A 25,779-nucleotide genomic window follows, 5' to 3' on the forward strand; every position below is an offset into this window, starting at 1 on the left:
CCTTTGTCTTGTTGATGTGATGAATCAGGTTGATTGATTTGCAAATAATGAACCACCCTTGCACCCCAGAAATAAATCCCATTTGATCATAGTGATTTTTTTAATGTATTGGTGGATTCAGTTTGCTAGTATTTTGTTGAGAACTTTCGTATCTGTATTTATCAGAGATAGTAGCCTGTGGTTCTTTTTTTCATAGGGTCTTTATCTGGTTTTGGTGTCAGCAAATGCTGGTATATCCTCATAGAATATATTTTGAAGCTTTCCTTCCTCTTCTACTTTTTGAAGTAGTTTAAGAAGAATAGGTATTATCTCTTCTTTAAATGTTCGGTAGTGGGGCGCCTGGGTGGCTCAGCCGCTAAGTGTCTGCCTTCGGCTCAGGTCATGATCCCAGCGTCCTGGGATTGAGCCCCGTATTGGGCTCCCTGCTCGGCGGGAAGCCTGCTTCTCCCTCTCCCACTCCCCCTGCTCATACTCCTACTCTCGCCGTCTCTCTCTCTCTGTCAAATAAATTAATTAAAAAATGTTTAAAAAAAATAATAAATGTTTGGTAGTAATCACCTGTGAGGCCATCTGGTCCTGGACTTTTGTTTGCTGGGAGTTTTTTAATTACTGATCAATTTCTTTGCTGGTTATGTTTGTTCAAATTTTCTATTTCTTCTGGATTCAGTTTTGGGAGGTTATATGTTTGTAGGAATTTATCCATTTCTTCTAGGTTGTCCAATTTGTTGTCATATAATTTTTCATAATCTCTTATAATTATATTTCTGTGGTGTCAGTTGTTATTTCTCCTCTTTCATTTTTGATTTTGTTTACTTGAACCTGCTGCATTTTTTTTTCGATGAGTTTGCCTTAAGGTTTATCAATTTTGTTGATTTGTTTCAAAGAACCAGCTCATGGTTTCATTGCTCTGTTCTATTTTTTTAGTTTCTTTTTTTTTTTTTTAAAGATTTTACTTATTTATTTGACAGAGAGAGACACAGTGAGAGAGGGAACACAAGCAGGGGGAGTGGGAGAGGGAGAAGCAGGCTTCCCGCGGAGCAGGGAGCCCAATACGGGGCTCGATCCCAGGACGCTGGGATCATGACCTGAGCCGAAGGCAGACACTTAACGACTGAGCCACCCAGGCACCCCTATTTTTTTAGTTTCTATATCATTTATTTCTTCTCTAATCTTTATGTCTTTCCTTCTACTGTTTTGACTTTTGTTCTTTTTCTAACTTCTTTAGGTAGAAGGTTAGGTTGTTTGAGATTTTTCTCACTTCTTGAGGTAGGCCTGTATTGCTATAAACTTCCAACAGCTTCTCCTGCATCCTAAAGATTTTGAGCCATTGTATTTTCTTTTCCATTTGTTTCCTTTTTTTAAGATTTTATTTGTTTATTTGAGAGAGAGAGCACAAGGGAGAGAGTATGAGCTGGGGGAAGGGCAGAGAGAGAGGCAGAAGCAGGCAGTGGGGAGCCTGACATGGGGCTCAATCCCAGGACCCCAAGACCATGACCCCAGCCGAAGGCAGACACTTAACCGACTGAGCCACCCAGGCACCCCTGTTTCCATTTATTTTTTTATTTATTCTTTGATTTCTTGGTTGATCCATTGATTGTTTAGTAGCACGTTATTTAACCTCCATGTATTTGTGGTCATTCCAGACTCTTTCTTTTGGTTGACTTCTAGTTTCATAGCATTGTGGTTGGAAAAGATGCATGGTGTGATTTCAGTCTTCCTAAATTTGTTTGGACTTGTGGCCTAACTTGTGATCTCTTCTGGAGAATGTTCCATATGCACTTGGGGAAAAAAAATTGTGTTTTCTGCTGTTTTAGGATAGAAGGTTTTGAATATATCTGGATGGATATCTGGATTTCCATCTGGTGCAGTGTGTCATTCAAAGCCACTATTTCCTTGTTGACTTTCTGTTTGGATGATCCTGTACATTGATATAAGTGAGGTTTTACAGTACCCTTTTACTCTGTTATCAATGACTTTCTTTCTTTTTGTTATTAACTGCTTTATGTATTTGGGTGCTCCCATATAAATATTTACAGTTATATCTTCTTGTTGGATTGTTCCCTTTATAATTATATAGCGTCTGTTATTTGCCTCTCGTTATACTCTTTGTTTTAAAGTATAGTTGTCCAATATAAGTATTGCTACACTGGCTTTCTTTTCACTTCCATTTGCATGGTAAATGCTTTTTTAATCCCTTCACTTTTGATCTGCATGCATCTTTAGGTCCTGAATGAGTCTCTTGTAGGCAGCATATAGATGGGTCTTGTTTTTTTAATCCATTCTGTCACCCTTTGTCCTTTGATTGAAGCATTTAGTCCATTTGCATTCAAAGTAATTATTGATAGGTATGTATTTACTGCAGTTTTGTTACTAATCTTGTGGTTCTTTTTGTAGTTTTTCTCTGTTCCTTTCTCTCATGTTCTCTTCTTTCATGGTTTGCTGGCTTTGTTTAGTGGTATACTTGGATTCTTTACTCTTTCTTTTTTGCATATCTTTTACTGGATTTGATTTGTGTTACCTTAGGTTTATATATAACATGGGTATAGTAAGTTGATGGGCACTTAAGTTTGAACCCATTTTTTACTCCTTTCCCTTCCAGGTTTTAGGTGTATATGGTGGCATACTTTATATCCATTTATTTTGTGAATGCCTTGACTGATTTTTATAGATATACTTATTTTTAATGCCTTTGTATTTCCTACTTTTATTTACTGTCTTTCTTTTCACTCAAATAGTTCCCTTTAACATTTCTTGTGGGACTGTTTTAGTGGTGATGAATTCCTTTAACTTTTGTTTGAGAAACACTTTTATCTGTCCTTCTATTCTTTTTTTTATTATTATTATTATTATGTTATGTTAATCACCATACATTACATCATTAGTTTTTGATGTAGTGTTCCATGATTCATTGTTTGCGTATAATGTCCTTCTATTCTGAATGGTAGCCTTGCAGGTTAGAGTATTCTTGGCTGCAGGTATTTTTTTTCTTTTAGCCTTTGAATATATCATACCACTGTCTTTTGGCCTTCAAAGTTACAGCTGAAAAATCAGTGATAGTGTTACGTGGTTTCCCTCATAAATAACTGTCTTCTCTTGCTGCTTTTAAAATTCTCTTTTTATCAGTACTTTTTGCCTTTTTAAATACTGTGTGTCTTGGTGAGGACCTCTTTTGGTTGATTATGTTGGGAGCTCTCTGTGCCTCCTGGATCTGGATTTCTGTTTCCATCCCCAGAATCGGGAAGTTTTTGGCTATTATTTCTTCAGATAAATTATCTGCACCCTTTTCTCTCTCTTCTTCTGGAATCCCCATAATGTGAATTTCTACTTGATGGTATCGCTGAATTCCCTATTTCCGTTTTCTTTTTTCCCCCCTCTGTCCTATTCAGCTTGATTGTTTTCCATTACTCTGTCCTCCAGGTCACTTGTCTATTCTTCTGCTTCTCCTAGTTTACTTTTTATTTCATGTAATATATTTATAATTTCAGTAATTGAGTTCTTCATCTCTGTTTTGTTCTTTTTTATATTTTCTCTTTGTTAAGAGTCTTACTGAGGTCCTCCACTCTCTTCTCAAGTCCAGTGGGTATCTTTATGACCACTAATTTAAATTCTCTGTTAGGCATATTATCTCTTTCATTTAGCTCTCTTGCTGTGATTTTTGTCCTGTTCTTTCATTTGGGACATATTCATCTATCTCTTTATTTTGTTGAACTTTCTGTGTCTGCTTCTGGGTGTTAGGAGAGTCAGCTATGTCTCCTGCTGTTGAAAGTAGTGGCCTTATGAAGAAGAGGTCCTGTAGTGCCCTGCAGCATGATGTCCCCTGTTCACCAGTACCTGGTGCTTCAATGGGTCTTCTATGGGTGTTGCATGCATCCTACTATTGTAGTGGAGCTATCTTTGCTTTTAGTCCAGTTATCTGCAATAGCTCTTTGCCTTTTGTGGTCAGGGTTTGTTCCCTGTATCGTTAGTGGGTCAGTCTGGGGCCACCTTGGTCTTGAGGTGAGTTAGACCATGCGTTTGCCAGAGATGTGGTAGCCCTGGACTGCAGGAGACTACGGAAGTGGGGCACGCAGTGCTGGCAAGGTCCACACTGGCGAGAGGGAACTTGCAGCTGCTGGGGATCCAGGCAGGCTAGGTTGGAGGGGTCAGATTCATTGAAGTGCCCTGGGGCAGGATGCATACTGTTAGCAAGGTTTGTGTGGTCTGCTGTGGGAGGGACCTGGAATGGAAACCTGGCTGAAGGAGGCATGTCCACAAGAGAGCTGGGGTGTGGTGGTGGTGTATGTAGGTTAGTTAGAGAGTATGGGTGCTGTGCTGGTTCCTGCAGGTGGCTGTGTGTTTATGCTGGGGCGGGGGGAGGAGCGGGGGAAGGAAATGGTGCCCACCAGCTCCTTTGTTCCTAGAGAGGTCTCCCAAGGATCCCTGCCCCTCCAGCACATGCTCTGAGATTAGCAGAGCATTAACAAATCTCCCTCCCCTATGCCGTATGCATTTTTCAAACTAATGCTGCTAATGTTGTATCTCCTCAGGACTGTTTTTTGTGCCGTCTCTTTAAGGGCGGAGACTCAGTCTCCTCTCACCCACCAGGCTCTCTCACTAGTCTGCTGATTTTCAAAGTTCCATGTTTAAAATCCCACTGATTATAAGTTTTCAAAGCCGTGTTATGGAGATTCATCTTCCCGTGTAGGCTTCCTGATCCAAGAGTCTGTTTCTCTCCCCTCTCCATGCCCAAGGTGTCCATCCCTCCTGTGGACAGTCCCATTGGTCCGTTTAGCTCCCTACCATGTCTCCACCCTTCCTACCTGCTTCAGTGGGGTCTCTTCTCTATATTTAGCTGTGGAGAGTTTGTTCTGCCAGTCTTCAGGTCATTTTCTGGGTAATTTACACTAATGTAGGTATTACCTAGTTGTATTGGTGGGAAGTGGTGAGCTTAGGGTCCTCCTACTCTGCCATCCTCCCCACCTATCGACCTTTTATACTTTTATTTATTTTTTTATCGACCTTTTATACTTTTAAATATATTTTATTATCAGCTGGTCATAGCAAAACAATTCTTTTATCCTTATGATAGTGACAGGGATTGCGCTGAATCTCTCAGTTATTTTAAATTTAATTGGCATCTTTACAATATTGAGTCTTCCGGTCTGTGACCATATGGTATAAGCCTTTATTCAAGAGCTTCTATAAAGGTTTATAATTTTTTCAATAGAGATTTTCTATTCTTCATTAGATTAACTGTCAGAATTTCATATTTTGATCATAACAGTGCTATAGTTAGTGGTTTTTTTTTAAAATGTTTATTTCCAATATAAATACAGTGTTTAAGGATTTTTATGGAAGTCTTCTATTTTCCGGTATGTTAACAGTTTTTTCATAAATGAGTTTTTTCACCTCTTCTTTCTTATTCTATAGTTATGGTGAATCTTACTGATGTTAAACTAGCCTTGAATTCTGTGGATAAATGTAACTTGATCCTGATATTATCCTTTTTAAATATTGTTGGACCTTGTTTTTATTTAGGATGTTTGTATCAGTGTAGTACTCCTTTCTTACATTGTCCTGTTGAGTTTAGATATCAAAGATTTTGCTAGTCTCATAAAATGAGCTGAAGTTTTGTTTTGTTTTGTTTTGTTTCCTATTCTCTGTAAGAGGTTAGTTAACGTTGGCATTATTTCTTCCTTAAATGGTTGCTAGAACTCACCAGTGAAGCTCTTTGGACCTGGAGTTTTCCATAGAGAACTTTTGAGTATTCACTCAATTTCCTCAGTGGTTAAAAATCAGTGCAGGTTTTTCTAATTGTTAAGTCGGTTTATTAAATGACATTTTCTAGGAACTTTTATCCATTTTGTCTAAATTTTCAAATTCTTGATATAAATTAATCCATAATAATTTCTTTTTAATATCTTCAGACCGATAGTAATAGCCCCTTTTTGTTTGTGATGTTCATTAGTTGTGCCTTCTCTGTTTTTGAGATGTATTCTATAAAAGTAGTATAAACTACAATTACTTATATCTGTTCATTATTATTGAAGAGCAGCTACTAATACAGGAATATTAGATATATCATGAATGTTGCAGTCACAGTAACTTGTCTCATTTTTATTTGAGAATTTACCACATTGATCTGTTGTTGGTCTTTGCATTTCAGCCATGTAAACATGCAATTGGAAGGATAGAAGAGTAGGTCACAGAAACCAAGTTAGAAGAGAGTTTCAAGAAGAGAAGTAGCCAGTAATGTCTAGGAAAGTTCAAGGAGAGGGCAGATTGGAAGTCTTAAATTTGACAGAAAATGGTTAATAAACAGTGGTCAACCTCTTTGTCTCATTTAAGACTTGTGACCTTAAATTGGTTTAAGACACTCCTTGTTCAAAATCTGTCAGGCATCAGGAGTAAAATTTTCAAATTCTTAGCTGGAAAAATTGCAGCTATACTTTTTTTTTTTAATTGCTTCAAGTTATTACTTTAAGCTCAAGGGTGAAATTCACTGACAGGAAATTTGAGAAAGCTTTTGTTCCTTCTGTTCATTCTGTAGATATCAAGGCTTAAATCCAGTTTTAGTGCTTTCATTTTCTAAGCATGAGTTACCTTTTATATCAAAATCTAATTTTTTACCTGGCATATTTCTAATTCAACGTGCCTTTAAATTGAGACCTTACATTGAGGGCTTCTGAAATGCAGTATAGAAGCTCATGAAAATACTGAAGTAGATAATCATGCTTTACATCTATGGAGATTCTATTTAAACTTTACATAAAAGATCATTTTATCTTTTCCTTTCCCTTTAGGAACTTGTATCCCTGAGGCCCTGTAAAGCTGCAGAGCTGGTTGCTACTCACTTTTCTGAACAGATTGAAACAGTCATTAAAAAACTTCAGGTAAATATTGCAAAAATATATTGGGAAGAAGCATCTAGTGGAGAGACAATTATTGAACATCCACCTAAGAACTCTGATTGTAGTAATGTCTTCAATACATAGTTGCCATTTAAGCATTTTTTACACCGTGTGTGTGTGTGTGTGTGTGTGTGTGTGTGTATTTGGGAGCAATTGTATGATGATCTCTGCATCTGGAAAGGAAAGAGTTCATCTTTCTGCATAATAAATAGTAATATCACAGAAACATTTTTAGAACTATGCCCTGTACTTAATCTAGAATTAGTAATCCACAGAAGATCCCCCCTCTTTTTTGTTTTTTGTTTGTTTGTTTTTTACTATAGGAACTATAGCTCTATTGTCTTTGAGGTTGATGTTATTTATTATTTATTCAGACTTTTGTCTCAAATTGGGTTAATGCTGACTATTTAGAATTTTTCTTGGAAAATCTTAATTAGAATACAGTTATATTAATGTCAAATATTGAGATGCTCAGTTTGAAGTATTATTAGTGACCCTAGTATCGCACTTGTCACTATCACTGCAGTGCTGGCAGTGCGTTTTGCTCACTGGTGTTAGGTCCACAAGTGATAGAGGTAGGGAGTAGGACAATGACAGCAACATAAAGCATGGCCTAGAGTCCTCAAGTGCCCATAAGTGTAGGAAGTGATAACTGTGCAAGAGGAAAACCAAAGCAGTGAGTGGAGGGCAGCTGGAAGGAGAGACAAAGATCTGGAACTTATTAATTTAAACACTTATCATGGCCTCACCATGTACCACAGTATGGTAGGCCTTGGGTTGCCAATATGAATGCAGCCTTTTCCTTAATTTTCCATGTGGAAGAAAGAAGCACTTATATAACCATGCAAGGTTATAAGTGCTACACCAGACACATGGAGAAAGTGTTACACAAGCAAGAGGGGAGAGTGACTGAGGCCAGGCAAGAGCTCCCAGACATGCCTGGGCTGGGTCCTGAGTGATTGGCATCAGTTTTCTAGGCAGAGAATTGAGACTAACTTTCTAAATAGAGGATTCTGGGTATGTAAACACTTGAAGGCATGAGACAACATGCATATCCAGAGAATGGCCAGGTCTGTGACTATGACATCCTGGTGACAGTGGTGGGAGGAGCATTCAGGTAAGCCAGAAAAGCTCTGAGGGAGGGAGGAGTTAAAGGTATAGGAGCTAGAAACTAGAGTTTGCACTCTGATACTGAACTGTCTTATGTGTAGTGCTAAGAAATTATACCATATCTTCTAGATAACCTAGAGAATTACTGAAGGTTTTCAGCAAAAGGACATCATTAGATTCATTTTACAGAAAATTAACTTTATAGTGTGGGGAGTGGACTAGCAAAGGGAGCATATGGAGAACAGAGACTACATAGACAAGTTAGAAGGTGAAGGGTCTAGGCAAAAGATGGTGAGGGTGGAGACTACGTCAGTGGCAGTGATGTGGACAGGTTTAGGATGTGTTTGTGAAGTAGAACATGTAGGGCTTAGAACTGAGTCGAAAGTGATCCGAGAGGTTAAAAGTGACTCCCAGACATCGGGCTTGGCTGTCCAGCATGATGAGGTCCGTTAACTCAAGATAAAGACACATCCATGGATTCAATAAATATTATGTACCTGCTGTGAACCAAAAACACTGTTATGTGCCGAGGATACAAAAAACATATACATGTGTCCCTGTGCTCAAGGAAGAAGAAGGATAAGCCAAAAGACAGTTGCAGAATAACTGGACTTGAATGATGATAGAGCATTGCCCAGGATACTGAGGAAGTACATGGAGAGTCATCCAGTCCATTCTAGTGATGAGGACAGGAGGACACTTCTGCTACAAATACTCTCAGTCCACAGAGCCTCTCCCTTCTTTAAAAGTCAGCAGTTTCTGATATATCTCCTCATCTTTAAGTGTTGTTACTGTCATTTAAAATGTAAGGCTATCCAATGTAGGATTTTCTGTTTTCCTTAGTCTCTAAAGATCCTTAGAGACAGGCCAAGTAAATGAATACAATGTCACTCATCAGACAAACATAAAAAAGCTGAAGTGTCATGGATTTTTTTTTAAAAACTGGCTATTTGTGGAGTGCTTGTAGAGTCGTACACATTTCTTTTAAAGAAATGAGGTGTTTATTTATTGCAGAGATTTACTGAATATGAGAGAATCCCACACAAAATTTTATAAAGTGAATTTTCTTGGTGGCAAGAAATATGCTTCTGACCAATTGTTTTGAGAATTCTTGAAATGAAAAAGCCAGACTATTAAGTTATAACCAGAAGGAAAGTCATATTTAAATAAAACAAAATGATAGACCAGGGAAAAGATATAAAATCAAAGACTGATAAACATATTTTAAATGTCATCTTCTAAATTACATTAATCCTTTCCAGTTTTGAGTTCTGTGCTTTATACAGGTGAAATTTGAATATATCCAAAAATAAAAAAGAAAAACTAAGCTATAATTTTTGCTTAGCTTTCCTAAGAACTTAAAAACATTATTTTATTCATATAGTATTTTAAGGTATCTCTCATTTAAGTCTCACCTCTACCCTGTGCAGAAGGCAGAGAAAATATTGCTCTTCTCTTTTTCACATAAGTAAACTGAACTGCTAAGAAAGTCAGTGATTTATACAAAGTCACATAGCAGATAAGTGGAAGAAGCAGAACCCAGATTTTATGGCATACTGACGGCTAACATGTTGCAGTGTGTTGTCTCTTCTGTAGCTGATTACATTGGGGAGTTAATGAACTTTTCTGGTGCTGCTTGCTGTTTGGGCCTCAAACTCCCACCCTACTTAGGTTATCTCACAGTAGGCTGTCCTCCCAAGAAGAGGACCAGGTAAGGCAGTGGGAACCCCTCAGTGTAGCTAAAATGCGCTTGTCAGCATGGCATTTCAGAGCACCTGCCATTCCTGGGTCCCTATGCTGAGAACTGCCAAGGGATGGATCTTAGTAGAGGGTTTGTTTTTGTTGTTGTTGTTGTTTTGCAATAATAAGGCATTTGTGTTTCTTCTGCACTCAAAAATGGAATGTGTGACAGTGATTTGAATTACTGGGAGGAAATGACCTCCAAATGACTTGAGAATTTCTTAGATCTCTACAGAGGACTTGGTGGAAATTTCTGCACTTCAAAGGGATACTCTAGTTTGGCATAGTTTGAAGAATTTGTTTTTAAATATTGTATTCTTAATTGTTTTTCTATTCAGAACCAGGTTTTGCTTTTCAAATTTTTGAGGAGTCTTCTTGACCCAAGGTATGTTAATAAATTTAAGTTTTTTATTATACACAGATGAAAAATCAAAGGACATAAATTGAGGTTAAGAATACTGGCCCATTGTGGGGTGCCTGGGTGGCTCTTTCGGTTAAGTGTCCAACTCTTGATTTCAGCTCAGGTCATGATCTCAGGGTCCTGGAGCTTACTTAAAATTCTCTCTCTGCCCCACCTTACCCCACCCCCCCCCCAAAAAAAAGAGAAAAAAAGAAACTGGCCCATTGCATCCAAATAGTATAATCAACTTTTGATTTTTAGTGTTAGTTTGAGTATAATAGTTTCATAGATTATACCAAAACATATGATGAAAGTAGATTATATCTTGAGGGAATACTTTTCTTTGCATTTGAACATGAGCATACATGTTGAGTTGTTATCATTGTCAAAAACAATAGTGAAGCCAGGCCATGAAGACATGTTTTAGGAAGAATCTGATGACCAACTAGCTTCCCCCTTTCTATCCTAACTTCACTGCTTCCTTTTATTCCATGCTGTGGATTGATAGCTTTACTTTCAAAGTAAATACCTAATTCCCAGCTCACCTCTAAATTTATTCCCTCTTAAATCCTCATTTGAAGTGTTAGTTTTAAATAACTTCTTGTGGTGGTGTGAGAAGCAAAGTTTAACCTTTTTTTTTTTTTTCAAGTGCTACTGTGGTACTCATCAAATAAAACTAACCCAGAGAGATGATGAGATTAGTAATGGATTTGTAAGCAAAGCAGCTCTGTGTGTGAGATCTTAACATTTTGCTGGGACTAAGTGGACTAATTGGGAGTTGAGTGGAATAATATTTAACATCCTCTAACACAGTCACTCTGTCTTAACTGGAAGTATGTGTCAGAATCACCTTAGAAACTTGTAAAAATACAGACATCTGGGCCCGAACCCACAGAATCATTGTGGGTGGGGATATTTTTGATGTACACGCAGAGTTAAGCATCAGTGGCGTTGAGTGTAATATTCCGGTATGACAGACTTTCACGTCAGACATACAAACTTTTATGTTGTGTTATAACGTACACTAGCCATTGAAAACAGTCATTTAGTTACTTTAGTGGTAATCTCAGTTTGGGTTATTCCAGTATTCTGTGCTACTTTTACATACCAAAATGCCAGTAGTTTTGTTGATTGTAATAATTTTTTGAAATCTCAGTCATTTAAATCTAGAGCAGGCCATGCTGCATTTAAATTCAGTCATCCAGATGTGCATATGCAGATATTTAGAAAAGCAGTCTGACTATATACCCCGCATCCCTGTTCAAGTCATCTTCAAATTATCAGTGTTTTAGTTCCCTGTTCTCAGAATATCAAACGAGGCTAGATACCTTTATTTTTGTTTCTGTTAATCATTTGGCTCTCCCTCAGAGCCATTTTCAGCCAAGGCCTACTTCTATAATGAATGGATAGAAACATCTTAGATATCAGTTGGGGGCCGGTGGGGAAAAGATGGGGAGAGCTGGGGACAGAGATGTGAAAGAAGAGTGGAGGTTCTGGGCAGACCGAGGAAGGACCCAACTTCAGCCCCAGCCCTTTCTTCAGATCCTGTGCACCCCTTTTCCCGTGGCCCAATTCATTCTGTTCCTCTCTTGTGGCACATCCATTCTCCTCGTCGAGTGGAACTGTTGGGGTTCGGAGCCTCAAGAATTCTTTCTTGAGACGTCTCCGGTGCTAAAAGGTGTTTTTATAGCATGGGACAGGACCCTTAAGCAGAAAGGGCTGCCCCGAGATTGTGAGGAGAAGCTGGTTGTATACTCTGGGGTTGGGGGAGGTAAAGACAGGGACGTTTCCGAAAATATTTTCATATACTAAAGAGGACTCTGAGGATACTGACAGCCTAGCTATTGTCAAGCTAAGGTTATTTTTCCCTCTAGCAAGATATTAAAATTACGATTGGGAGTTCCTGGAAGAATGTATAATCTGCCTGCCTCAAGTATTTGTCAATGGACTGCAGGTTATAAGAAAATTTCATCTACATTTCCTTTTTGCCTTTGTTCCCCACCTCACTAGAACCTGGAACCTCTTCCCTTAGAATAATTTATTTGATCAAGTCCTTTTTCCCCCAACCATCCTACCTGGAGAGACCCAAGCTAGAAGGACAGAGGAAGTTCAGCTTTGTGCTTGGCCTTTTCTCACATGGAATACAATACAGAAGATGATATTGACCAAATCTGACTTTTTATAAATAAAACAATACCAGTATCAGGTGATATAAATATCACTACAGTTATTACTCTGAATGACTGATTTTCCATCACATTTCAGCCTTTTGAAATAAATATGCTTTTTGACTAATCTGAAAAAGGGATTAGAGTCTTGTCAGGTTCTGGGAAATAAGGGAGTATGGAAAAGATACTTAGAGGAAAAAAACCAGCAAGAATAGGTAGACTGGGCCTGCCTGGCAGTTTTCACTGGCAGATAGTGGAGACTGTTTTTTGCCTTTGATTCTTCCCTTTCTGCTCTTAAGCAATAGTTTGTTTTGTTTTGTTTTGTTTTGTTTTGTTTTTAAACAGCTAGGTTCTCCCCCCACCACTCAAGAAGCTCTTTTAGCAGTATTTTGGCGAGTAAGGAAAATGAAAGAAAACAGTCATTTTCAGATGGAGACTGTTTGGATATGTGTGTCATGTCAGAATATTGCCTTTTTTTTTTTTTTTTTTCCCCACAAAACCTGAGTTAATAGGATCCTTATATATACATTTTTTATTTAACATTTACAAGTGTTCATTGAGTTGTTTTTGAGGGGGTAGCCTTTTATTTTGTCAATACATTTTTTAAGGGACAAATCATCTCATTGAGTTATTTATATTTCTCTCTTGTCTTTATTTAATTTCTTTGTTATCTTTGCTATGTGTATAATGTCCTCAGTAGAATTAACTGACCTACAAAGATATTGGTGGCATCTGTACATGGATAGATAGTTTTTGGCAGGGGAGTTAATCCTACAGAAGCAAATTACTTGCCTGAATTGAGGCCAACAGCTTGGGAGAGAACGGATTTGCATTCCCTTCCAATTCCCTTCTTTGGGACAGCTGCTACATAAAGCCCACCCCACCCCCACTCCCTGTGTGAGCTCCTGCCAGGCCAAGAATTCTCATGGGAGTTCTCCTGATATATTTACATCCAGATGTAGGCCTTTTGTGCAGTGGGGATGCTTGAAGGATAATACAAAAGGACATTGATGGTTTTTGTGGGGCTTTGAGCTGCATGAGGAATGAAGAGAATGTGCGAGTATATTTATATTCACAGTATTTTCCTCAGTACACTTCTCTTGGTAATGTCGATTTAGCTTTTGTTAACCATGTCCTGGAGGCCTCTGAAATGTGGTATGATTTTCTTGTAGGAAAAAAAAAAAACCACATAAAAGTCACATTGTATTTCTAATCTTTAATCAAAATAAAGTAAAAATTGAGCATTGCTAAGAAAATGAGTAGCTTTGCCAAGGAGCAAAACATAGATTATGGAAATGGTTATATATTGGATTTAAGTTGAACCTGTGTTTCTGTGGATAATTTTTTTTTTAATTTTTTTATTGTTATGTTAATCACCATATATTACATCATTAGTTTTTGGTGCAGTGTTCCATGATTCATTGTTTGTTCATAACACCCAGTGCTCCATGCAGAACGTGCCCTCCTCAATACCCATCACCAGGCTAACCCATCCCCCTACCCCCCTCCCCTCTAGAACCCTCAGTTTGTTTTTCAGAGTCCATCATCTCTCATGGTTCGTCTCCCCTTCTGACATACTCCCCTTTTCTTCCTCTTTTCTTCCTCTCCTGTCTGTGGATAATTTTGAAAGGATATTTTAACATATTGACATTCATTGTTGAAAAAGCATATTTCAAAATTAAAATAAAAAATTAGAATGTTATAATGGCACCTGGGGGGCTCAGTAGGTTAAGTGTCCGACTCTTGATTTCAGCTCAGGTCATGATCTCAGGGCCATGAGATCGCGCTCCCCCCCACTTCCCCAGTTGTGATCCGGGCTCAGCAGGGAGTCTGCTTGAGATTCTTAGCCATCCCTCCACCCCATCCCCCCCAGTGTGCACACAAGCACACACACTCTCTCTCTACAATAAGTAAAACCTTAATAATAATGTATTATGTTCGTGAACTTTGACATAGGAAAATTCATTTCTACTTGAGTGACTTCCTATGCTTGTCCAGGCTTACCACCAGATATCATACTGTTAGGATAAATTCTCTTCTACAGTTCAGAGGTTCTTCTGGCTGGACTAAGAATCAAATTGACATGAGTCGGATTAACAGGAGAAAAATTTAATTTCATATGTATGAAAACCCCACATGCGTGAGAGTTTCAACAACAGAAAGGTAAAAGGAGATAGATATGTCATCATGAGCTAAGGAAGGGCAATATAGGGAACTGGGGCTTCAGAGCGGAGGAGGGCAATTCACAGGGCAAGAAGAAGAGCAGATGTTTAGTATTCAGATATTTGCCCTGCCAGTACAGATGGGTCACTCAGATAAAATTTCTCTCTGATAATAACTCTTACTCTGGGAAAGTCTCCCAATTTATGTTCTTTTAGGTAGTTAATGGAGGGGCAAAAGTTTCTCTTTAGCTCACAGGGCCTTGATTGCCTTTAGCTCAAAATAGTCCATATACCAAAGTAACACGTTTTGAGGAGACTTGTTCTGAACCCTTCAGTATCTTTGGTTAGTATATCGCCGGCAGCTCAGGTTCAGCCTTTTAAATCATAACATATAATTTCCTAATCTCCAGGCCTTGCGGATGGATGGATGGATGGATGGATGATAGTAAGCAAGCAAGAAAGAAAATAGTGTACATATGTTTATTTTTTTATTCCTTTATTCAAGACTTACTTATAATGAAATTGCTGTCTGCTAAGTACTGTGCTAGAGGTTGAAATGGCTCAAAATTATACTCACTTTTTCTCAACCCAAACCTGCTTCTTTTTTATTTTCTCTCGTAGCAAATGGCATTATCTGCCCATTTATTTCATTTAACAATTTACTGAGTAACTACAGCATGCTAAGCATTCTGACAGGCATGGAAGAAGAAATAGTGAATAAGATGGGCCCTGTGGGAATTTACATTCTAATGGAGGAAATAGATAAGTCAGCAGGCAATTACGTTTAAGTGTCTTAAGTAAAATTCTGAGAGTAATGATGGATTCCTCACTTTGTTTTACCTACTCCAGTCTCCACCTTCTCAGCCACACTACACAGAACCAGCCATGACATCAACCTCTTGGGTACCTCCTGTATATATGGGGCTCCTCTGTTCTGTCCCCTACTGCCCTGGTTCAGCTGCACAGTATCTCTCTCTTGATCCCTCCTGCTGGCCTCCTAACCAGCCTTCCTAATTCTTCTCCTTCCATTTCTAAGCAGGCAGAGTTCTTCTTCTCAAAGTTCTTTCTGTTCCCTTATCCAAGGCAAAATACAAACTCCTCATGGCCCTTGTTGATGTGATTCAGGCATATCTCTGCAGCTTCATTTTCTTCCTTTTTCCCATTTCTCTTTGCCCCTGTATTCCTCGGCAGTACTGGCCTGTTTGTTCAGAGGAGGCACTACATGTTGTCATTCCTCCCTTTGCATATGTGTTCCTCCCTGTTAGTCCACTTTGTTTTCTCGAGAGCAATTTAATATATGTATTGTATATATATATTTAATTTATATATGTTATTAAGAGCTCTCAATCTATACATATGCTTTGATCCAGTGATTCAGTTTTGGAAAATATTTTTTAAGGAAATAGTGTGAAAGAAAAAAGTAGTTAATATTAAGATACCTGTATTAACATTTACATAGTGAAAAAGCTATTTTAAAAAGAAGATGGGGGAATAAAGGCCATATATGAAAGACCCACAGCTAATATCATCCTCAGTGGGGAAAAACTGAGAGCTTTTCCCCTAAGGTCAGGAACATGACAGGGATGTCCACTCTTACCACTGTTGTTCAGCATAGTATTAGAAGTACTAGCCTCTGTAATCAGACAACAAAAAGAAATAAAAGGCATCCAGGTCAACAAGGAAGACGTCAAACTTTCACTCTTGTCAGAAGACATGATACTCTATGTAGAAAGCCTGAGAGACTCCATCAAAAAAATTGCTAGAACTGATACATGAGTTCAGCAAAGTTGCAGGATATAAAATCAACAGAAATCTTTTGACATCTATACACCAATAATGAAGCCACAGAAAGAGAAATCAAGGAATTGATCCCATTTACAGTTGCACTAAAAACCATAAGATACCTAGGAATAAACTTAACTAAAGAGGCAAAAGATCTGTACTCTGAAAACTATGGAACAGTTATGAAAGAAATTGAGGAAGTCACAAAGAAGTGGAAAAACATTCCATGCTCATGGATTGGAGGAACAAATATTGTTAAAATGGCTATACTACCCAAAGCAATCTGTATATTGAATGAAATCCCTATCAAAATAACACCAACATTTTTCACAGAGCTAGAACAAGTAATTCTAAAATTTGTATGGAACCAGAAAAGACCCTGAATAGCCAAAGGAATGTTGAAAAAGAAAAGTAAAGCTGGAGGTGTCACAGTTCCAGACTTCAAGTTATATTATGAAGTTGTAGTTATCAAAACAGTATGGTACTGGCACAAGTCAGACACCTAGGTCAATGGAACAGAATAGAGAATGTAGAAATGGACCCACAACCATATGGTCAACTAGTTTTCGACAGAGCAGTAAAGAATATCTAATAGAAAGACATTCTTTTCAACAAATGGTGTTAGGAAAACTGGACAGCCACTTGCAGAAGAATGAAACTAGACCACTTCCTTACACCATACACAAAAATAAATTTAAAGTAGTTGAACGACCTAAGTGTGAGATAGGAAACCATCAGAATCCTAGAGGAGAACATAAGCAGCAACCTTTTGACCATGGCTATCACAGCTGCTTACTAGACATGTCTCTGGGGTGCCTGGGTGGCTCAGTAGGTTGAGCGACTCTGCCCTTGGCTCAGGTCATGATCCCAGAATCCTGGGATTGAGTCCCACATTGGGCTCCTGGCTCGGCAGGGAGCCTGCTTCTCCCTCTGACCCTCTCCCCTCTCATGCTGTTTCTCTCTCTCTCTCTCTCTCTCTCTCTTTCTCAAATAAATAAATAAATAAAATCTTTAGACACATCTCTGGGGGAAAGGGAAAACAAAAGCAAAAATGAACTACTAGGACTTCATCAAGATAAAAAACTTATGCACAGCAGAGGAAACAACCACCAAAACTAAAAGGCAACCTACAGAATGGGAGAAAATATTTGCAAATGACATAATGGATAAAATCTATAAAGAACTTTTCAAACTCAACACCCCAAAAATAAGTAATCCAATTAAAAATGGTCAGAAGACATGAACAGACATTTCTCCAAAGAAGACATACAAATGGCCAACAGACACATGAAAAAATGCTCAACCTCCCTCATCATCAGGGAAATACAAATCAAAACCACAATGAGATATCACCTCATACCAGTCAGAATGGCTAAATATTAACTCAGGAAACAACAGATGTTGGCAAGGATGTGGAGAAAGTGGAGCCCTCTTATGCCGTTGGTGGGAATGCAAACTGGTGCAGCCACTCTGGAAAACAGTAAGGAGGTTCCTCAAAAAGTTAAAACTAGAACTACCCTATTATCCAGCAATTGCCCTAGTAGGTATTTACCCAAAGGATACAAAAGAGAGTGATTCGAAGGGGCACGTGTACCCCCTGATGTTTATAGCAGCATTATCAACAATAGTCAAATTATGGAAAGAACCCAAATGTCCATTGATTGATGAATGGATAAAGAAGATGTGGTGTATATATACACTATGGAATATTACTCAGCCATCAAAAAGAATGAAATCTTGCCATTTGCAATGATGTGAATGGAACTAGAGTGTATTATGGTAAGCAAAATAAGTCAGAGACAAACAAATTTTAAGGTTCTGTGTGGCTTTTATAATCCTACCCTTTCTTTTCTACTTATGTTACTGTTTTTTACTCATTGCTTTTATTGCCCTTGTTTTTTGTTTCTTTTTTTTCTTGGTATTCTACCTTTGGTTTTAATTGAGCATTTTATATGATTGCACTTTTTTCTCTTAGTATATCAGTTGTATATATTTTTAGTGGTTTTCCTTCAATTTGCAATGCACATTTATAACTAATCCAAGTCCATTATCAACATCATAGTACTTCATGCATAGTGTCAGTGACTTGTAACAGAGGATTCCTAATTCCTCCCTCTTGTTCCTTGTAACATTGCTGTCATTCATTTCACTTATCCATAAGCTATAATCACTGAATACATAGTTAGTATTATTGTTTTGGACAGACCGTTTTCTGTTAGATCAGCTAAGAATAAGAAAAATAAAACATTTTATTTTGCCTTCATTTATTCCTTCTGTAATGCTCTTTCTTTATGTAGATCCAAATTTATGACCTATATCGTTTTTCTTCCTTTTGAAGAACTTCTATCGTTTCTTGAAAGGCAGGTCTACTGATGACATATTCTCAGTTTTTGTCTCAGAAAATATTTTCTCCTTCACTTTTGAGAGATAATTTTGCTGGATACAGATGGATCTAGATACAGATGAATGGGTTTTTTTTCTTTCAACACTTTAAATACTTCCCTCTCCTCTCTTCTTGCTTGCATGGTTTATGGAGAGAAGTCTCATGTAATTCTTATCCTTGGTCCTCTATAGGTAAGGTGTTTTCCTTCCCTCTGACTTCTTTCAAGATTTTCTCTTTGTCTTTGATTTTCTGCAGTTTGAATATGATCAGCCCAGTTACAGATTTTTGCTGTTTGTCCTATTTGGTGTTCTCTGAGCTTCATGATGGGTAGTTTGGGATCTGTTATTAATTTGGGGGAAATTCTCAGTCATTATTGCTATAAATGTTTCTTCTGTTCCATTTGCTCTTTCTTCTCTTTATGGTGTTACCTTTTATACTTATCCCACAGTTTTTGGATATTCTATTCTTGCCCCCAGGTTTGTTTTTTTTTTTTTTTTCCTTGTATTTCAGTTCGGGAATTTCTATTGACATGTTACTGACATACCTTGACGCTTACTGATTCTTTTCTCAGCTGTGTCCAGGCTGTTGATGAAGCCATCTAAGGAATTCTTCATTTTATTCAACGAATTCTTATTCATGTTTTTCATCTCTAGCATTTTCTTTTGATTCTTTCTTAGAGTTTCCATTTCTCTACCTTCTTTACCCATCTGTTCTTACATGTTATTGCTTGTTCCCTTATAGCCCTCAGCATATTAATCATAGATATTTTAAATCCTGTCTGATAAATCCAGCATCTCTGCCATATTTGAGTTTGGTTCTGATGCTTGCTGAGTCTCTTCAAACTATATCCTTGTTTTGTTTCTTAAGATGTCTTGTAACTTTTTATCGAATGCTTGAAATGAGGTACGGCATAAAAGGAACTGAGGCAAATAGGCCGTCAGAATGACTTTATGTTTATCTGGCTAGGAGTAAGGCTGTGCTTACTGTTTACTGTAGCCATAGTTGTCTGAGGGGAAAGTTCCTTGGGTGTCCTCGTTTCTGTTCCCATGATTGGCTTTGGGTTTCCCTAGAGAGTTTAACTAAAGTCTGAGCTGTGTAGTTCTTTCAGTTATATTTCTCTGTTATTATATAGGCGTGCCCTGTTGATGTGGTGGTGAATTACGGTGAAGGGGAAGCATTCTGTAGTCCTGTAGATATAGTGTTCATTCTTTTGGTCAGTTGTATCTCTGGGTAGTGACCCTCCCAAGGACTTCTCAGTAGCCCCTCTGCCCTTTAAGTGAGACAGGAAGGCTGGAAAGGGCAGGACTTTGGTTATTTCTCTTCCCTCAGCTTTTTAGGCTCTAGTAAAATAGTTTTCCTTGAAGGCAGTTGTATTAGCTTGCTAGGGCTGCCTTAACAAAGCACACAACTGTGTGGCTTAAACAACAGACATTTATTGTCTCCATTTTGGAGGCTAGAAATCCAAGATTAAGTGTTGGCAGGGTTGTGTCCTTCTGAGGGCTGTGAGAAAGAGCCGGTTCCATGTTTCTCCTCTAGCTTCTGGTGATTTGCTGGCAATCTTTGTCATTCCTTAGCTTGCAGAAGCCATCACCCTGATTTCAGCCTTCATTTTCACATGCATTCTCCTTGTACATATGTTTGTGTCAAAATTTCCCCTTCTTTTAAGGATACAGGTTATGTTGGATTATGAGAACACCCTCCTCCAGCATAACCTCATCCTAACATAACTAATTACATCAACAAGTCGCTTTTTCCAAATAAAGTCACATTGTGAGTTACTGGGAGTTAGGACTTCAACATAGGAAATTTGTGGGGGACATCAGTCTGTAACAGCAGGCCTTGTTAAGAACAAAATGCTCTGGATATATTTTTAAATGGCTACTTTTTTCTCTACTGGAAGCATGACTAGATTTTTCTCCAGTCTTCACAGTGAGAACCTGGTGGCTCCTCGAGGTGAAATTCAAGAAAGTGTGGGAACTCCCCCCCAACCAAGACTTGGCTCCCTAGAATATTTAACTCCTAAGTTTGTCCACACTGAATCTCTGGCATTTTGTCATTTACAGTTTACATTTTCCTACCCCAGTACTGGCTCCAGCAGCAGTGGTTTCTGCTCTTGGCTTCTACTCCAGTGAGCTCTGATTATTTATATCCACCTGTCTGTTGCTCTCTAATTTAGGGGTGGCAGTTTGCCCCATGACCTCAGCGCTCAGGTAGGTCAAAGACGAGATGTTGATTTTCAGTTTGCTCAGCATTTTTCCTGTGAGTCTGGAAGTGTTAACTTTCAAGCTCTTTACGTGCCAGACCAGAAACTAAATGTGTCTGTTCTCTATATGTTCAGAATTATATGTGGATGTCACATTAGATTTATAGTAGTCTGACCCAGCATCAGTTCAAAAACTATTTCTGAAAACTGTGTAAAGAATGTCCCTGTAGCGGGGTCACAGAACTGCATCTCTTTTGTCTCCAATTCCATCCATCCCTTTGGGGAGAGAATGGCATCACGCGTCTCATCCAGACCTGAAAGTTAGGTACTACGCTGAAGTGGCAGGACCTGCACCTTTCCAGTCTTTCTTTGACTTAGGCCACATTGAAACAATTCTTGCTAGTGGGATTACTGGCAGATTTTAGTGTTAAGGAGAGCTTTGCAGTGGCAAGAAAATGCACATTGCAAATAATCTCATGAGTTCTTATTACCATTATTAATAGTGGTATTTTGGAAAAATTGTTTTAGCTAACCCTGTGAGTTTTTAATTTTAGTCTGTACAGCATTGGAATGATCCGGGTACTCTTTATACTTGATAAGGTTATGGAGCTAAATTAATTTTCTATGAAAATCATTAGGCTCTTATTTCTATTAGCTTATAAAAGCCATTTTTACTGCTTCTGCAGGAGAACATTCAAAACAATACTTTGTTTTTTTGTGAATATCTGAGCAAGAATTCTGTTAAGATTTGGAGGGGCGCCTGGGTGGCTCAGTCATTAAGCGTCTGCCTTCGGCTCAGGTCATGATCTCAGGGTCCTGGGATCGAGCCCCGCCTCGGGCTCCCTACTCAGCGGGAAGCCTGCTTCTCCCTCTCCCACTCCCCCTGCTTGTGTTCCCTCTCTCACATTCTCTTTCTCTGTCAAATAAATAAATAAATAAAACCTTAAAAAAAATTAAAAAGATTTGGGGAGGACATTTTGACACTTGATTAGTAGTCATACTAGGGAAAGAGAAAGTGAAAAAGTTCCCTGCAGATCTAGCTTACATCTGCTATTAACATTGATTTGATGTGGCAGAATCTTTGCCATTAGACAGAATGGTGCACTTGTCTGCTTTGGTCTGTGCCTCATACAAGTTGATGAGGGAGTGTGGTTCTTCTCTGTGAGGAATACTGGCAGCTCTGCACAAAGTAGAGGGCCATCCTGGAGATACACACTACTGAATTCTTTCTTGCGACAGGTCATGTTTCCATCTAAGCCTCTCCTGTCCAGTTTGTGGGACATTACTGTTGGTACAATTCCATATACATTTTGTAGGTATTGTCTTTACTATCTTTAGAATCACACTTAACAGTGTTGCCCAGGCAGATTGGCACATTCATTTATGTTTTGTTCAGATGACATGGGATTACATTGTGGCTTTTTTTTTTTTTTTAAATTGGAGGGGAGGGAGGGGCAAAGGGAGAGGGAGAGAGAGAATCCCAAGCAGTGTCCATGCTTGGCGTAGAGCCCAACGCGGGGCTCATTCCCACAACCCTGATACTGTGACCTGAGCCGAAATCAAGAGTTGGATGCTTAATGAACTGAGCCACCCAGGTGCCCCTACACTGTGGCATTTTTAACGTGGAATGTATATGGAAAGCTGGAAGTTCAGCTTAACAACCTTGTAAAACAACATGATGAGAATGAAAACTACAGGGAGAATAATTGTCTTTACTCTTGTGTGTTTTGAGTGATGCGTTTGAATTCTCAGTCTAAAAGGTACCAAGTAGTCATCAATATGCCACCATCCGGATTTATGGGGATGAGCAGGGAATTCAAGCAGTCAGGATTTAGGCTAAGCTAAGGTGGCCCTAAATTGTCAAAACAAGTTACAGGGAGATTGTGAAACTCTCTTCCTCAGAAATTTTGAGTAGTCTAGAATGGCCTATTTTTGTGCGATATTTAGAGTGAAGGAGAGAGACTAGGCTAGACTTTCTTCATTCCCATGCAACATTTATTTTCTTTGTCAAATATTCTTAAGAGAATTTGAATTTTAGAGGCATTTTAATGATGTAACTTATTCAAAACTGATACATAGTTTACCCTTCCCCAGAAATAGCCAAATGTACAAGATCATAAATCTAAATTATTTTCACAACCTGAGTAAGGGTGGATGTTTTCCCCAACCTGAATTTTGGTGCGTGGTGTGTGTGTATTTGACAAGGCATACATATGCTTTCTTTTAAAGCTGACAAGAGAAAAGTCTTGTGTGTGCCTTGTGAAAGTCTACCTTTTACATATGCTTAAATGTTCATATCCTGTAAGTCAGGGCTGTTATTAAAGTACTAAAATTAATATTAAAACATTTTAAAAGATAAGATTTAGGTCTAAAATACATAATTTTGATACATTAAAGTTAGCAGTGGCCAAGCAGGTAGCTAATAGAAGAGTAACAAAAGTAGCTTGGATAGAGAAATGGATATAACAAATTATATTTATGTGCAAGACTGGATAAGCAGCAGTCAGAAATAAATGTAAATTCATTAATGTTAGCTTATTTATTAAAGTTTTGACTATGTTGATGTTGCCTGGTCATCTCCCAGCAGACATATTATTTCTCTCAGAAATGAATGCCTCAAAATCTATTTGAGAGATTTGCTTGGTTTGATGCATATTCACATCTTCAGTACTTGTAAAGAGTTTTATCAGTAAACGTTCTGGAAAGAATCACATACTGGGATTCATTGGCAGATGCTTATGTCTAGTCTTAATTTGCTCCATAGTCTTGCATTTATAAGACATAATAACACAAGTCTGATGTAGATAAAATATTAACACTGCCTACAATGTGGTATAAACATCTGAAAAGAACACTGACGCACTTTAACATCAAGGATCATTGATTAGCATTCCCTTTTTCTTTTACTGAGCGTTCTCTTGAGACAAAACCTTACTCCTCCATAAAGAACCATCAATTCCCTGCATTATCATGTGCACTTTCTATTTTGTCCATGTAGAACTTTCTGACAGGATTCATTCATAGCTCAATCTGACTTCAGAGCCCTAGTCCTTGTAATTCTCACCCTTCTATCCTGTATTTGGTTCCCTTTTTCCGAAGGCAATCCACTGTGTTACGGCCAGTTAATTCAGTTCTTATTCAGTGTACATTTACTGAGTACTTATTTCTTTTGTGCCAAGACTATGTGAATGCTGGGAGACATCGAATGCCACACAGCCTTTGCTCTCAGAGTGTATTGTGTAGTTGGGACATGGACACTTAAAAAGATAATTTTCAAATTCTGCCTTCCCAGAAGACAAGTTTTAGGAAAAACTAAGGTGATAGTCTACATAGGGAATAACCAGTTACCAAATTCTGTGTTAAAAGCAGTTGTGAAATACAAAAGAAAGAAAAGAGAAGAAAAAAGTAAGGACACTTGGTCTTAGAGATTTACAGCCAATTTGAGGACACACTGAATTAGCCCATCAGCAAGTATTGACAGCCCCAAGCAGCAGAACTTAATTAATGAGTTCGTCACTCAACCTCTGGTCCGGATGGAGTGTCACAAGACTCTTAATTTAGGAAAGATTTCCTATGTCTAAATATAAGTCCTCTTTCTGTAACTGAAATCTCTTACTTTTTAAAAATAGGGGAGCTATACCATCATTTGCAGAGTATTTATAACCTCGGATTAATCTCAGTGGAGTCCAGAGATTCCCTCCCGTGGCTGTTGGTGTGCTGTGCCTGGGTTACAGGTGTACCTGGAGACCCATCCACTCTGCTCTTGGGGCACCCATAGTCCCCTGTGATCAGTCTCACTTTACGCTGATGGGCCATACGAATACCGTCCTTCTCTGTGGGCCATGATGTGAGAAAAGTTGAGAGGTGTTGCTTTAAACCATCTGCCTTAACATTTCTTCAGAAGGCTAGTTTCCCAAGCATTTTTGTATCTTATTAACCCTATTCTGATTCTTTATATAAGGAGCTTTAGTTGGGGAATCTTGAAGAGAAGATAGGGCTCTCAGAAGGAACTGACTTCTTTTGAAGCTACAGAGATGATTCTTGTTCTGTGATGAGCAGTAGTTGATTTTCTAAATAGTTCTTTTTGGCCACTGGTAGTTGAGTGTCCACCATGATAAAAATAATACTCTTATTTCTCTAGCCCCCCCTTTTTTTTTTTTAAGTAAGCTGTTCGCCCAGTGTGGGGCTTGAACTCACAGCCCCAAGATCAAGAGTCGCATGTTCTACCAACTAAGCCAGCCAGGTGTCCCAGTATCTCTAGCTCTTGGTGGGCATTGTGAATAGTGGGGCTTTGTGAATAGCTGACATACAAGAAAAATGAACACATAAATATTGTGTACCCTGTTGTTCATCCACTTTTTAAATATGTTTTAACAATACCTAAATAATTAGCCCTTACAACATGCAGGGCACTGTTGCAGGCTTTAGGAATTCGTTAATAAGAGGGTGCCTGGTGCCTACCCTCCGAGAGTTTATCGTCTTTATTAAGAAAGATAATTAAAGGCGCCTGGGTGGCTCAGTCGTTAAGTGTCTGCCTTCGGCTCAGGTCATGATCCCAGGGTCCTGGGATCGAGCCCCGCATCGGGCTCCCTGCTCGGCGGGAAGCCTGCTTCTCCCTCTCCCACTCCCCCTGCTTGTGTTCCCTCTCTTGCTGTGTGTATCTCTGTCAAATAAATAAATAAAATCTTTTAAAAAAAAGATAATTAAAGAAGTAATTATGCCATGCTGTGATTGGTACTATGAGCGAAGTATAGTAGGGACACCTGTTAAGACTGGAAGATGATTTAATATATAGAGTTACTCAACTTTGGTATTTATTTAGAGGAGCTTTCACTGGATACTATTTCCTTAATTATTCAATGTAAACTGAGTACTGTTGTGATGTATATTGTCTCTGATGTAATACACGGTTCACCCTAACAACCTAAGTAACAGTGAGAC

At 38.5% G+C, this 25,779-nt stretch overlaps 1 protein-coding gene across 7 annotated transcripts in view; it reads left to right on the forward strand.

Moving 5' to 3' along the window:
• The window catches only part of VPS8 (VPS8 subunit of CORVET complex), a 254,754-nt gene that overhangs the window by 139,529 nt on the left and 89,446 nt on the right, over positions 1–25,779 (forward strand). For all 7 annotated transcript variants that reach the window (XM_027584601.2, XM_027584610.2, XM_027584603.2 and 4 more), the window contains 2 exons: positions 6,783–6,872; positions 10,079–10,125. In XM_027584601.2, coding sequence (XP_027440402.1) covers positions 6,783–6,872; positions 10,079–10,125 — 137 coding nt within the window. The remainder of the gene's footprint in view (positions 1–6,782; positions 6,873–10,078; positions 10,126–25,779) is intronic.

Source organism: Zalophus californianus, chromosome 1 (assembly GCF_009762305.2).
Source record: "Zalophus californianus isolate mZalCal1 chromosome 1, mZalCal1.pri.v2, whole genome shotgun sequence".
In the NCBI taxonomy this organism is placed as follows: domain Eukaryota; kingdom Metazoa; phylum Chordata; class Mammalia; order Carnivora; family Otariidae; genus Zalophus; species Zalophus californianus.